The sequence below is a fragment of the Mobula hypostoma genome, chromosome 9, assembly GCF_963921235.1.
Source record: "Mobula hypostoma chromosome 9, sMobHyp1.1, whole genome shotgun sequence".
Taxonomy (NCBI): Eukaryota; Metazoa; Chordata; class Chondrichthyes; order Myliobatiformes; family Myliobatidae; genus Mobula; species Mobula hypostoma.
The window spans coordinates 149,416,172-149,431,371 of NC_086105.1; the positions used below are offsets into that span (position 1 = coordinate 149,416,172).

General features: G+C 41.3%; 1 protein-coding gene across 1 annotated transcript in view; it reads left to right on the forward strand.

The window, feature by feature from the left end:
* The window catches only part of crebbpa (CREB binding protein a), a 163,091-nt gene that overhangs the window by 135,378 nt on the left and 12,513 nt on the right, over nucleotides 1-15,200 (forward strand). Inside the window, exons 23-25 of the mRNA XM_063059452.1 lie at nucleotides 3,322-3,389; nucleotides 11,450-11,600; nucleotides 14,408-14,554. Coding sequence (XP_062915522.1) covers nucleotides 3,322-3,389; nucleotides 11,450-11,600; nucleotides 14,408-14,554 — 366 coding nt within the window. The remainder of the gene's footprint in view (nucleotides 1-3,321; nucleotides 3,390-11,449; nucleotides 11,601-14,407; nucleotides 14,555-15,200) is intronic.

The following is a 15,200-nucleotide window of genomic DNA, read 5'->3' on the forward strand; positions in this document are numbered from 1 at the left end:
CTTTTATATTCTTGGCTAGTTTACCTTGGTACCTCATTTTTTCTCCGCGTATTGTCTTTTAAGTTTCCCAATCCTCCGGCTTCCCACTTGTTTTTGCTATGTTATACTTCTTCTCTTTTATTTTCATACTGTCCATTACTTCCCTCGTCAGCCACGGCCTCCCCTTACTCCCCTTAGGATCTTTCTTCCTCTTTGGAATGAACTGATCCTGCACCTTCTGTATTATTCCCAGAAACACTTGCCATTGCTGTTCCACTGTCATCCCAGCTCCTCCCTCATAGCACCATAGTTCCCTTTGTTCAACTGTAATACTGACACTTCCGAGTTTCCCTTCTCCCTCTCAAATTGTAGATTAAAACTTATCATATTATGGTCACTACCTCCTAATGGCTCCTTTACCTCGAGGTCACTGATCAAATCCGGTTCATTGCACAACACTAAATCTAGAATTGCGTTCTCTCTGGTAGGCTCCAGTACAAGCTGTTCTAAGAATCCATCTCGGAGGGACTCCACAAACTCCCTTTCTTGGGGTCCAGTACCAACCTGATTCCTCCAGTCTACCTGCATGTTGAAATCCCCCATAACAACAGTAGCATTACCTTTGCGACATGCCAATTTTAACTCTTGATTCAACTTACACCCTACATCCAGACTACTGTTTGGGGGCCTGTAGATAACTCCCAATGTGTCAGTATTTCAGTGGAATAAAGGAAACTACAATGGCATGAGAGGGGGACTGGCCAAAGTTGACTGGAAAGGGACATTTGCAGGAAAGACAGTAGAGCAGCAACGGCTGGAGTTTCTGCAAAAAATGAGGGAAGTGGGAAGTGCAAGACAGATGTATTCCAAATAAGAAGAAATTTTCAAAGGGAAGAAGGACACTACCGTGGCTGACAAGTGAAGTTAGAACCAAAGTAAAAGCAAAAGAGAGAAAGCCAAAACTAGTGGGAAGATAGAGGATTGGGAAGCTTTTAAAAACTTGCAGAAGGAAACTAAGAAGGTCATTCGGAAAGAAAAGATGAATTATGAGAGGAAGCTACAACTAATATCAAAGAAGATACTAAAAGCTTTTTTAAGCATATAAAGGGTAAAAGAGAGTTAAGGGTAGATATAGGACCAATACAAAATGACGCTGGAGATATTGTAATGAGAGATGCAGAGATGGCAGAGGAATTGAATGCATATTTTGCATCAGTCTTCACGGTGAAGACGTCTTCAGTATACCGGACATTCAAGAGAGTCAGGGAAGTAAAGTTTGTGCAGGAAAATTATGACTGATAAGGTACTCAGGAAGCTTAATGGTCTGAAGGATAAATCTCCTGGACCTGATGGAATGCACCCTCGGCTTCTGAAGGAAGTAGCTGGAGAGATTGTGGAGGCATAAACAATGATCTTTCAAGAATCGATAGATTCTGGCATTGTACAGGATGACTGGAAAATTGCAAATGTTACTCCGCTATTTAAGAGGGGTGGGAGGCATCAGAAAGGAAACTATAGACCTGTTAGCCTGACATCAGTGGTTGGGAAGTTGTTGGAATCGATAGTTAGGGATGAGATTACGGAGTATCTGGAGGCACATGACAAGCTAGGTCAAAGCCAGCGTGGTTTCCTGAAAGGAAAATCATGTCTGGCAAACCTATTGCAATTCTTTGAGGAAATTACAAGCAGGATTACAAAGGAGATTCAGTAGACATAGTGTACTTGGATTTTCAGAAGGTCTAGACATAGTGTACTTGGATTTTCAGAAGGCCTTTGACAAGGTGCTGCACGAGGCTGCTTAGCAAGATAAGAGCCCATGGAATTACAGGGAAGTTACTAGCATGGGTGGAGCATTGGCTGATCGGCAGAAAACAGAGAGTGGGAATAAAGGGATCCTACTCTGGCTGGCTGCCGGTTACCAGTGGAGTTCCACAGGGGTCGTTGTTGAGACCGCTGTCTTTTACGATGTATGTCAATGACTTGGACTACGGTATTAATGGATTTGTGGGTAAATTTGCCGATGATACAAAGATAGGTGGAGGAGCGGGTAGTGTTGAGGAAACAGAGAGACCAAGATAGTTTAGGAGAATGGATAAAGAAGTAGCAAATGAAATACAATGTTGGAAAGTGTATGATCCTGCGCTTTGGTGGAAGAACCTGGGAGTCCTTGTGCAAGATACCCTAAAGGTTAACCTCCAGGTTGAGTCAATTGTGAAGATGGCTAATGCAATATTGGCATTCATTTCGAGAGGTATAGAATATAAGAGCAGGGATGTGATGTTGGGGCTCTATAATAAGGCACTCGTGAGATCACACTTGGAGTATTGTGTGCAGTTTTGGGCTCCTTATTTTAGAAAGGATATACTGACATTGGAGAGGGTTCAGAGAATGATTCCAGGAGTGAAAGGGTTACTGTATGAGGAACACCTGGCAGCTCTTGGGCTGTATTCCCTGGAGTTTAGGAGAATGAGGGGGAATCTCATAGAAACATTCCGAATGTTAAAAGGCTTGAACAGATTAGATATGGCAAAGTTATTTCACATTGTAGGGGATTCTAGGACAAGAAGGCACGACTTCAGGATTAAAGTATGTCCTTTTTGAACTGAGATGCGGAGAAATTACTTTAGTCAGAGGGTGGTAAAACTGTGGAATTTGTTGCCACGAGCAGCTGTGGAGGCCAACTGTATTTAAGGTTCTTGATTAGCCAGGCCATCAAAGGGTATGGGGTGAAAGCAGGGGAGTGGGGATGACTGGAAGAATTGGATCAACCTATGATTGAATGGCAGAACAGACACAATGGTCCGAATGGCCTACTTCTGCTCCTATATATTATGGTCTAAATGAGTCACTTTTAAATTCTTCTGGAGTTACTCTGTTACCACAGATTGTCTTACAGAAATTTAAAGTAATTGTCCTCCTAGATTTAGAAAACTTAAGATCTATAGAAAAGGTTCAAGGGTTGAATCTTATTATTGAACTATGTACGCAGATTACAGCTCTGAGATTCATCTTCTCCAGGTAGCCATGAAATACAGAAAAACCATGCTGGTCGATGAGAGAAAGGACCCCCTTCCCACATGGAAAAGAAAAAGAAACAATTCGCAAACCCCAAACCCCCCTCAACTCCTCCCTCGCACAAAACTAAAAGGTCACGCACCCAAACGCAGCAGCTAAAACATCAAATCTCCTAACCCCTCAGGCCTCTCCCATGCAGAAAATGAAGTTGGGACTGGAGCACATAAAACTGACTAATGCTTAGCCTTTGTCTTTTCATTAATATTTAATTTAACTGTAAGATGCCTTGAATGTCATACAAAGATTCATGTAAATTTCCTTTAACAGCTTTGTTTGCGACAACTGCTTGAAGAAAGCGGGTAAAACAAGAAAAGAAAATAAATTCAGCTCCAAAAGTAAGTATTTCTGTGTCTTAGAAGATTATCTTTTGTGTCTGTGGTCAACTGTTATTACTGAGTAAACATCACCTGTTTAGTTGAATCATCTCACTCTCTCTGCCCTTTATGAAAGACTCCAACAACACATAAACCATGTAATATTAATTTTATAGTCAACAGCTAGGACTGGAAAGAAATGAAGAGAAAACTTCTAAATCAGAGAGTAGTTTGTAAACTTTAATAAGAAAGCAGACTTCCTTATTTGCAAGGAGAAAGAAAGGCCAAGGTGAGATCTGATAAAGTTTATAAGATCATGAGAGGCATAGGTAGAGTGGCCAGCCAGTATCTGTTTCCCAGGGTTGAAATGTCTAACACCAGAGGACATGCATTTAAGATGAGAGAGGGTATTTGCAAAGGAGATGAGAGGGGACAAGTTTTTTTTCTCCTCCACAGAGAGTGGTGAGTGCCTGGGGTGGTGGTAGAAGCAGAAACATTTGAGACTTGGAGACATTTAGATAGGCACATGAGTGAGAGGAAAGTGGAAGTAAATGGACATTGTGTAGACAGAAGGGATTAGGGAGGTTGCCAATTTGATTGCTAATTTAATTGCATCTGTAAAGAGGAAAAAATATAACTTTGACAACATCAATGAAAAACTACCCCACCTTAAACAGAGAATATAAGTTAGGAGTTGGAGTTGGCCAGGAGGCCCTTCAGTGTTGCTGCGTTGCTTATCAGTATCATGGGCTGGTATACCTTGGCTTTCCTGCCCTAAGCCCTTGATTTCCTTAATATCCAGAAATAAATCTGTTTTGAAATCAATCAGTGACAGCCTACACAGCTCACAAGGGTAGAGAATTCCAAAGATTTTAACCGTCCATGTGAAGACATTTCTCCACATGTCAGTGCTAAACAGCCAATCTACTATTGTGAGACCATTATCCCTGGTTCCAGTCTTTCTCCCAGAATAAACATCCTGCCGGCATCTTACTGTTGAGCCCTATAAGCTTAAATAAGATGGCCTCTGCAGCTACATCCACACTAGACTGGATACTTTTGAAAACGCCAGTTTTGTGTAAAAACGATAGACGTCCACACCAGGCGTTTTTGAAAATACTTCCATCCACATTAAAACGGGTATTTGGGCGAATCTCCTCCTACTGGGTATGTGCAGGACACATCTACAGAAAACAAGTGAAGAGGAAACCGTATACTTGGTGCGCGTTTGTCCAGTTACAGACTAGAAAAAACTTAAAAGGAAATTGCCAAATGACGGACAGCTGTTGGCTCTCGCGCAGGAGGACATGGAACTAAAAAAACAAATACTGCAGCGTATGGAGGCAACTGACAGGGAGTTCACGGACAGTATGACCCAGCTGATGACAAACATCAAACTGACTAACCCTGTTGCAGAGGGATTTGCAATGATGAGGAATATGATGGCTCCCCCCCAGTACTTTTCACCGCCACAATACCAACCTCACAGCCACTACAATAGCTACACATACAAACACACGGACCCCCGGGTGGCCCCACCAACATCTTCCCCACTCCCACAGAGGGGTCACCCTGGAAACCTTTCCTATAGCCATAGTCTCTTCACTGATGAAAGGGACGACAGGTTTTTTAAAACCTTCGGTTACCTCGTACACTCTACAACGCCCAACCAGCGTTTTCAGATGTAAACACTCCGGACAGCATTTTAGAAAAGCTCCGTTTTCGGGGGAGGAAAACACCATTTCAGTGTGGGTGGGCGGTCAAAACGAAAAGAAAAAGCTTCAGTTACGGATTTATCCGGTCTAGTGTGGACATAGCCTGAGTCTTCTAAAATCGGGGGAATTAAGGCCAAGTCTACTCGTTCTCTCCACATACAGCCAACGTAAACTAAAGATCAGTCAGACCTCTTCTCTTCCCCTCACCAAACCATCACCTCCCCCTGGTGGTCGTCCTTCCCTTTCTCTCATGGCCCACTCTCCTGCCTTATCAGATTCCTCCTTCTCCAGCCCTTTGTCTTTTCTCCCAGCTTCTCACTTTCTCTCCCCTCCCCCCTCCGCCACCCACCTGGCTTCCCCTATCACCTGCCAGCTTGTCCTCCTTCCCAATCCCACCCCCGCCCTGCCTTATTATGGCATCTTCCCCCTTCCTCTCCAGTCCTGGTGAAGGGTCTCTGCCTGTAACGTTCAACACTTTATTCATTCCATAGATGCTGTCTGACCTGCTGAGTTCCTCCAGCATTTTGCGTATGATAATCAATTATATGATCTTTGTTGCCCTTCCTTTTAGGAGAGAGACTGATCCCGTATACAATAACAATACTCCAGGCCCTAACCCTAAACAACTGCTAAACTCCTGCCCCTGCTATTCGCCATCAATGGTGTGTGTACATGGACTCCTAAACCCTTTGAATATCAGCAGTTCCCCATTTGTCACAAGTTAACAGTATTTTGTTTTACTGTTTGATGCACAAAAGTGATTCTATACCTTATTCCTTGTACCTGTTGGGAGTCTTTGACAATGCCTCTCTACCAGCCTGCAAATGAGGGACACTGGTTGGACGCTCATTCAGATGAGAGATCTGGGTTTATTACCATGACATCTGAGAGATGGCTGCATTGTCTTCTGTTCTCACATGTGCATTGGGACCTCTATTATGCCCTCTCCTATCTCATCTACATGCTGTCTCTTGGCTGTCATTGTAAAACTTAGGATTAGTTTCCACATGTCATGACAACAATCAACCTCACCTTGTCCACCATTTCTCTTGACCCTCTGTTGTTTGATGCAGAAATTTCATCCCCACAAGAAACTTTATTTCCTAGCTACCAACTCCATCTGTCTTCCTGCTGAATATCAGAGGCCAGATCAAACTGTTCACAGCCTTTCATTTTGACATAAACTTCTGACCATATTTCCATTTGTTAAATGCGGTCTAACTCTAGATGGCTGGAATCCTCAAATATGCCTTCATTATCTCAAGATTTGGGTATTCTAATCCATTCCATGTTCCACCCCCTTAACTCAGAAAGATTCTTTATCTTTTTAAATCTTTTTATTGAGTAAGTATACAAAAAAGGTAAGCCATATAAACATTAATACAATGTTAAAGTATAATAAAATTCCAAAAGATAACAATACCAAAAAGAAAATACTACAAACAATGTAATTTAAGCATAAGAAACCAAGATAACATAATAGTATACTAAATTTTATATATATCAATGGAAAAAAAAGAAAAAAAAAACCCCAAAAAAAAAACCCACCGTGCAGCTAACTGAAAGCAAGGCAAAGCAATGGGCTAACTTGAAACCAAACAGAGTTAAACTTAAAATCACGTCCTCAATCCCGACCTCCATTAAAACAGTGGAAAAAAAACAAGAAGGGTAAATATTACATTAAATGAAAATATCGAATAAAAGGTCCCCAAATCTGTTCAAATTTAAATGAAGAATCATAAAGGTTACTTCTAATTTTCTCCAAATTCAAACATAAAATCGTCTGAGAAAACCAAAAAAAGGTAGTTGGAGCATTAAGCTCTTTCCAATGTTGTAAAATACATCTTTTCGCCATTAAAGTAAGAAATGCAATCATTCTACGGGCTGAAGGGGAAAGATTACTAGAAATTTTAGGTAGTCCAAAGATAGCAGTAATAGGGTGAGGAGAGATATCTATATTTAATACCTTAGAAATAATATTGAAAATATCTCTCCAAAAAGTTTCCAAAGTAGGGCAAGACCAAAACATATGAGTTAAAGAGGCTATCTGCCCCGAACATCTATCACAGAAAGGATTAATATGCGAGTAAAAACGCGCTAACTTATCTTTGGACATATGTGCTCTATGAACCACTTTAAATTGAATTAGGGAATGTTTAGCACAAATAGAGGAAGTATTAACTAATTGTAAAATCTGCCCCCAATCATCCACAGAAATGGTAAGCCCCAATTCCTGTTCCCAATCTACCCTAATCTTATCAAATGGAGCTTTCCTAAGTTTCATAATAATATTATAAATCATAGCCGATGCACCTTTCTGACATGGATTAAGGTTAATTATCGAATCTAAAATATATATAGGAGGAAGCATTGGAAAGGAAGAAAGTATAGTACTTAGGAAATTTCTAACTTGTAAATATCTAAAAAAATGTATTCTTGATAAGTTATATTTATTAGATAATTGTTCAAAAGACATAAGGGAACCATCTAAAAATAAATCCAAAAACCGTAAAATACCCTTAGTCTTCCAAGTTTGAAAAGCGCGATCCGTAAAAGAGGGAGGAAAAAATATGTTACCTAAAATAGGAATCGCTAACCCGAATTGATTAAGATCAAAAAATTTTCTGAATTGAAACCAAATGCGCAAAGCATATTTAACTATCGGGTTAGAGACCTGCTTAAGACGTTTCGAATCAAAAGGAAGAGAGGAACCTAAAATAGAACCAAGTGTATAACCCTGAACAGATTGTAATTCCAATGCTACCCATTTAGGAATAGATAGTATGTCCCGGTCAAGTAACCAAAATTTCATATGTCGAATATTAATAGCCCAATAATAAAATCTAAAGTTAGGTAATGCTAAACCTCCATCTCTCTTAGCTTTCTGTAAATGTATTTTACCCAGTCTCGGGATTCTTATTCTGCCAAATAAATGAAGAAATTTTAGAGTCAACTTTATCAAAAAAAGATTTAGGAACGAAAATTGGTAATGCCTGAAACACATATAAAAATTTTGGCAAAAAAAACATCTTAACTGCATTAATACGACCAATCAAAGTTAAATATAAGGGAAACCATTTAGATGAAAGTTGAGTAATATGGTCTATTAATGGTTAAAAGTTAGTCTTAAATAAATCTTTATGTTTACAAGTAATTTTAATCCCAAGATATGAAAAGTAATTATTAATCAATTTAAATGGAAATTTATAATATAAGGGAAGATGTTTATTAATCGGAAAAAGTTCACTCTTACTAAGATTTAATTTATAACCTGAGAAAAGACCAAATTGTGCTAATAACTCTAAAACAGCAGGAATGGATCTCTCAGGATTAGAAATATATAAAAGTAAATCATCAGCATAGAGTGATAATTTATGGGACTTTAATCCCCAAGTTATCCCAGTAATATTTGAAGATTCTCGAATAGCAATTGCAAGAGGTTCTATGCAATATCAAATAATAGGGGACTAAGAGGACAGCCTTGTCGAGTACCACGAAAGAGAGGAAAAAAAGGTGAGTTTAAAGAGTTAGTACGAACCGAGGCTACAGGGGAGTGATATAACAGTTTAATCCAGGATATAAATTTCAAGCTAAAATTAAACATTTCAAGCACCTTAAATAAATAAGGCCATTCTACTCTATCAAAAGCTTTCTTGGCATCTAAAGAAATAACACACTCAGGAACATTTTGTGAGGGAGTATAAACGATATTTAACAATGTACGAATATTATAAAAAGAGTAACGACCTTTAATAAAACCCGTTTTGCACACTACCCACAAAACATATCGCACACAGCACATAAACAATATAATTCAAAATGCATGTAGTGTGCAGCACAGGTAAGCAGTAAACAGCTCGCTGTCCCAGTGACGAGACCTCAGCGGTGGCAGGGTATTCATTAGTCTCACAGCCTGAGGGAAGAAGCTGTTACTCAGTCTGACAGTCCTCGTCCTGATGCTGCTGTCCCTCCTTCCGGACGGTAGTGGGTCAGAGAGATTGTGGGATGGGTGGTCGGGATCCTCATGCTTTACATGGCACACTTAATTCTCAGTTGACTTCTCAATCAATACAATACAGTTGGATCAGAATGAGTTTATTACCATGACATGTATTGAAATTTGTTGTTTTGTGGCGGCAGTACAGTGAAAGACATTTTTTAAATTGCTATAAGTTACGATAAGAAATATTTATTTAAAAAATGTATAAATGAGCTGTGTAAAAATAAGTGAGATGGTGTTTATGGTCCAATCAGAAATTTGATGGCAGATTTAAACTGTTCCTGAAACTGTATACTGTATACACATTACATTAATAAAAGCATGGGCCATCTTGCAATATCATTATATCTGTATTTTCAATTTTCTTCAATACCCTGGGATACAGGCATAGGGGTATAAAAATTACCTTTATGCAATACCATGTCATCAGTGTTTTGAAATATAAAAACAATCAAAATTTTACTTCATAAATATTACAAACAAAGCAGTAATTCTGTTCACCATAATTCTTTATTTTGTGTCAGTTGCACTACAATCTTTCAACAATTCGATATGTAAATTATTAAACCCTCGCCCATTGATGGTAGTGCAGCTATATTTATCCCTATGTCATTGTTCGGTTTTAATCAGCAAGATAATCGGTGTTGGTGCAAACCAACTACTGAAGGCAAACATTGTTGAGAATTGCTGCCTCATCCACTTATTCCAGGCAAGAGGTCAGTTGATAAATACGATTGTCTCCCCATTCTCTTCATACCCAATGAGAATGACGTTCTTCCCTTTCTCTTTACCCTCAGTGAGAAACATTCTCCCCATTTTCTTTACCCCAGTGAGAAACATTCTCCCTGTTCGCTTTACCCCAGTGAGAAACATTCTCCCTGTTCGCTTTACCCCAGTGAGAAACATTCTCCCCTTTCTCTTTACCCCCAGTGAGAAACATTCTCCCCTTTCTCTTTACCCCCAGTGAGAAACATTCTCCCCTTTCTCTTTACCCCCAGTGAGAAACATTCTCCCCTTTCTCTTTACCCCCAGTGAGAAACATTCTCCCCTTTCTCTTTACCCCCAGTGAGAAACATTCTCCCCTTTCTCTTTACCCCCAGTGAGAAACATTCTCCCCGTTCTCTTTACCCCCAGTGAGAAACATTCTCCCTGTTCTCTTTATGCCAGTGAGAAACATTCTCCCCGTTCTCTTTACCCCCAGTGAGAAACATTCTCCCTGTTCTCTTTATGCCAGTGAGAAACATTCTCCCCATTCTCTTTACCCCCAGTGAGAAACATTCTCCCCTTTCTCTTTACCCCAGTGAGAAACATTCTCCCCTTTCTCTTTACCCCCAGTGAGAAACATTCTCCCCTTTCTCTTTACCCCCAGTGAGAAACATTCTCCCCGTTCTCTTTACCTCAGTGAGAAACATTCTCCCCTTTCTCTTTACCCCCAGTGAGAAACATTCTCCCCGTTCTCTTTTTGCCAGTGAGAAACATTCTCCCTGTTCGCTTTACCCCAGTGAGAAACATTCTCCCTGTTCGCTTTACCCCAGTGAGAAACATTCTCCCCTTTCTCTTTACCCCCAGTGAGAAACATTCTCCCCTTTCTCTTTACCCCCAGTGAGAAACATTCTCCCCGTTCTCTTTACCTCAGTGAGAAACATTCTCCCCTTTCTCTTTACCCCCAGTGAGAAACATTCTCCCCGTTCTCTTTTTGCCAGTGAGAAACATTCTCCCTGTTCGCTTTACCCCAGTGAGAAACATTCTCCCCTTTCTCTTTACCCCAGTGAGAAACATTCTCCCCTTTCTCTTTACCCCAGTGAGAAACATTCTCCCCTTTCTCTTTACCCCCAGTGAGAAACATTCTCCCTGTTCTCTTTATGCCAGTGAGAAACATTCTCCCCGTTCTCTTTACCCCCAGTGAGAAACATTCTCCCTATTTATCCCCAGTGCGAAACATTCTCCCCTTTCTCTTTACCCCCAGTGAGAAACATTCTCCCCGTTCTCTTCATACCCAGTGAGAACAAACATTCTCCCCGTTCTCTTTATCCCCAGTGAGAAACATTCTCCCCATTCTCTTCACCCCCAGTGAGAACAAACATTCTCCCCGTTCTCTTTACCCCCGGTGAGAAACATTCTCCCCATTTACCCCCAGTGCGAAACATTCTCCCCTTTCGCTTTACCCCCAATGAGAAACATTCTCCCCATTCTCTTCATACCCAGTGAGAACAAACATTTTCAGACATTAATACGCTATAATTGTTTGAATCCGAGTTATTTACAACATGGTCATGATGGAGGTCAGAGGTTTCTTTGTTAGAATGTTCATAATGTAAATTTTACTATTTCTGATGTGTTTGCTTACACTGAGTTTCTGTACCCAGGGTTACAAACGACAAGGTTAGGGAATCATTTAGAAGACAGAGTGAACAAATTTCTAAGACGTCAGAACCATCCAGAAGCTGGGGAAGTTTATGTCCGTGTGGTATCCAGCTCAGATAAAATAGTGGAAGTTAAACCAGGAATGAAAAGCAGGCAAGTAAACAAGCACCTGGAGGTGGTGAAGCACTAAGAGATGCGACTGCTCGGGAGTTTTGTAATATTTACTATCCCCACTGGGGAGAATGTTTAAAAGCTGAAATGGAAGCTAATCTTGGTGACTGGGTGATGCAATGAGGGTCAGGGTGATGAGCCAGCTGTGGATAAATGCTTTATTTAGGTGGTTACAAACTGTTCCAAACAGTTACAACGTCACTCCAACAACATGAACATGCTAAGACAAAAATCGAACAAAGCTGAAAAGTGTTGAGAGGGAAGAAAGATCGAAGCTCATACTTTAGCTGGATAATTAGTGGGTTAGTATGGACTTCTTGAGGGGGAGATGCTGTTCTGAACTGAAGGATCCGGGAAGGGAGAGCGAACCAGTGAAGGGGGAATGGTGCTCCTGAGGTAAGTGATAAAGGGCTGAAAACATTGTATTAGGCTTGGACAGGATGCATTATTATGGAGTAATGTAAGCAGTTTTGGACCCCATATCTAAGAAAGGGTGTACTGACGTTGGAGAGGGTCCAGAGTTGGTTCATGGGAATGATCCTGGGAATGAAAGGGTTAACACATGGAGTATGTTTGATAGTATCAGCCTGTACTCGTTTGTGTTTAGAAAAATGAGGAGGGATCTTATTGAAAGGCCTAGATAGAGTGATCGTGGAGAGGATGTTTCCTATTGTGGGAGAGTCTAGAACTCGAGGGCACAGTCTCAGAATAGAAGGAATCCCTTTAGAAAAGAGATGAGGGTGAATTTCTTTAGCCGGAGGGCAGTGAATCTAGAATTCACTGCCGCAAGACGGCTGTGGAGGCCAGGTAGTTGGGTATATTTAAAATGGAGGTTTATAGGTTTATGATTAGTCAGGGTGTCAAAGGTTACAGGGAGAAGGCAGGAGAATGGGGCTGAGAGGATAATAAATCAGCCATGGTGAAATGGTGGAGCAGACTCGATGGGCCGAATGGCCTGATTCTGCTCCAGTGTCTTACAGAGCGAGTTTGGAAAGGGAGTAAGTGCCAGAAGGTTGAGGATATTGGTGGTTATGAGAAGATCACTGAGGGATGTACAGATGGGGAGAAAGGGCATCTCATGAAATAAGTGAAGCAGAAAGAAGTCAGAGTACAAGACTACTTGCTGCAGTTGCAGTAGTACCTGCAGGGCACTATAGTCCCTGAAACCTCCCTGCCCTGCTGAGTTCCTCCAGCATTTTGCGTGTGTTGCTTTAGACCCATTATCTGCAGCTTAATGTGAAAAAGACTAAGGAGCTGGTGGTAGACCTGAGGAGAGCTAAGGTACTGGTGACTCCTGTTTCCATCCAGGGGGTCAGTGTGGACATGGTGGAGGATTACAAATACCTGGGGATACAGATTGACAATAAAATGGACTGGTCAAAGAACATTGAGGCTGTCTACAAGAAGGGTCAGAGCCATCTCTATTTCCTGAGGAGACTGAGGTCCTTTAACATCTGTCGGACGATGCTGAGGATATTCTACGAGTCTGTGGTGGCCAGTGTGATCATGTTTGCTGTTGTGTGCTGGGGCAGCAGGCTGAGGGTAGCAGACACCAACAGAATCAACAAACTCATTCGTAAGGCCAGTGATGTTGTGGGGATGGAACTGGACTCTCTGACGGTGGTGTCTGAAAAGAGGATGCTGTCCAAGTTGCATGCCATCTTGGTCAATGTCTCCCATCCACTACATAATGTACTGGGTGGGCACAGGAGTACATTCAGCCAGAGACTCATTCCACCAAGATGCAGCACAGAGCGTCATAGGAAGTCATTCCTGCCTGTGGCCATCAAACTTTACAACTCCTCCCTTGGAGGGTCAGACAATAGGCTGGTCCTGGACTTATTTCATAATTTACTGGCATAATTTACATATTACTATTTAACTATTTATGGTTCTATTACTATTTATTATTTATGGTGCAACTGTAGCAAAAACCAATTTCCCCCGGGATCAGTAAAGTATGGCTATTGTTTGTTGCTTATGACAAACTGCCAGAAGATAAGGAGCTGAGCTCCTTGATCTGAAGAAATGTGAGATTTACCATCACATTAACAGCAGGAAGTTCTGGAAACAGACAGCACATCAGGCAGTCTTACCTACTGAGTGTGGCCACTACTTTCTGACTTTCTTTCATATTTTTTCATATCCAGTGAGAACAAATATTCTGCAGTATTTTTCTATTTACTTACTGCCTCAGGTTGTTAGTGCAGCTCAGCGTTCACCTGATGGATTCGGGAAGAAAGGGCAAACTACGGATGGCACGGTAGTGTAGTGGTTGGCCCAGCGCTAGTAATCAACGACCGGGGTTCACTTTCCACCACTGTCTGCAAAGAGTTTGTACATTGTCCCCATGACCGAGTGGATTTCCTCCAGTCTTTGCCCTCCTGCCATCTTCCAAAGCTGTACAGGTTAGGGTTAGTAAACTGTAAGCGTGGTACGTGGGCACTGGAAGCAAGTTGACACTTGTGGCAGCCCCCAGCAGATCCTCAGACAGTGTTGATTGTTGACGTAAATGACGCATTTCACTGTAATTTCGTTGCACATGTAACAAGTAAAACTAATCTTTGGGTTTCCGTTTTTGACAGTTTAGTTTTGTTTAATTTAATTTGAAACAGAATTTAAATGCTGCCTGGCCTGCTGCGTTCACCAGCAACTTAAATGACAGTTCTTCAGTTCATGCCCTACCCTAATCTTGCGTGTTCACCTGATGAGTTTTTTATATTTGTAGTTGAGAGAAAATGGTGACCAAATGTAAATCTCCATAATCGTGTCTCATTTTCAAATTTCAGGTTTGTGGATACAGGTGAAATGTCAGAAACTTTTCCTTACAGAACAAAAGCACTGTTTGCTTTTGAAGAGATCGATGGTGTAGACGTCTGTTTCTTCGGAATGCACGTACAGGAATATGGCTCTGAATGTCCAACTCCTAACACAAGGTACTGACACATCATGCCTGCAGTTTGGTTAGCAGGTTATTTGCTTACAGACTCATTTGCTTCATTTTTATCTACAGGACTGTGCAGAAATCTTCGGCACTTGTATATAGCTAGGAGGCCTAAGGCTTTTGCACAGTACTATAGTAATTTTGTGTATTGCACTGTACTGCTGCCACAAAATAAAACAAATTTCATGACAAATGTGAGTGATGATAAACCTGATTCTGATATGGGTCTCTATTGTGGACTGAGAGTGGGAGGGGGTAGAGGGAAATCATGGTGGGGAAAGGGGGGAGTGAGGAGAGGGAGGAACAGGAAGCACCAGAGAGACAATCTGTAATGATCAGTAAACCAGTAGTTTGGAATCGAGTGCCTTTGCCGGGTGTGTCTGCACCCACCCCATGTACCGTCTCTGGTACTCCTTCTGTGCCACTTGTCCTACACCTGTCCCGGGACATTCCACCCTGGACATTCCCTGCATCCTTTTTTCCTGCCTGATTTATAGACTTGCTGTCTGCTCCACGTTGACAAATATAGTACTGTGCTGGATATATTTGTGCCTGAGACTTTGGCAGAATGCTGTACACTGGGTAAGGGACAGCAAATCATAAACACAAGCAATTCCGCAGGTGCTGGAAATCCAGAG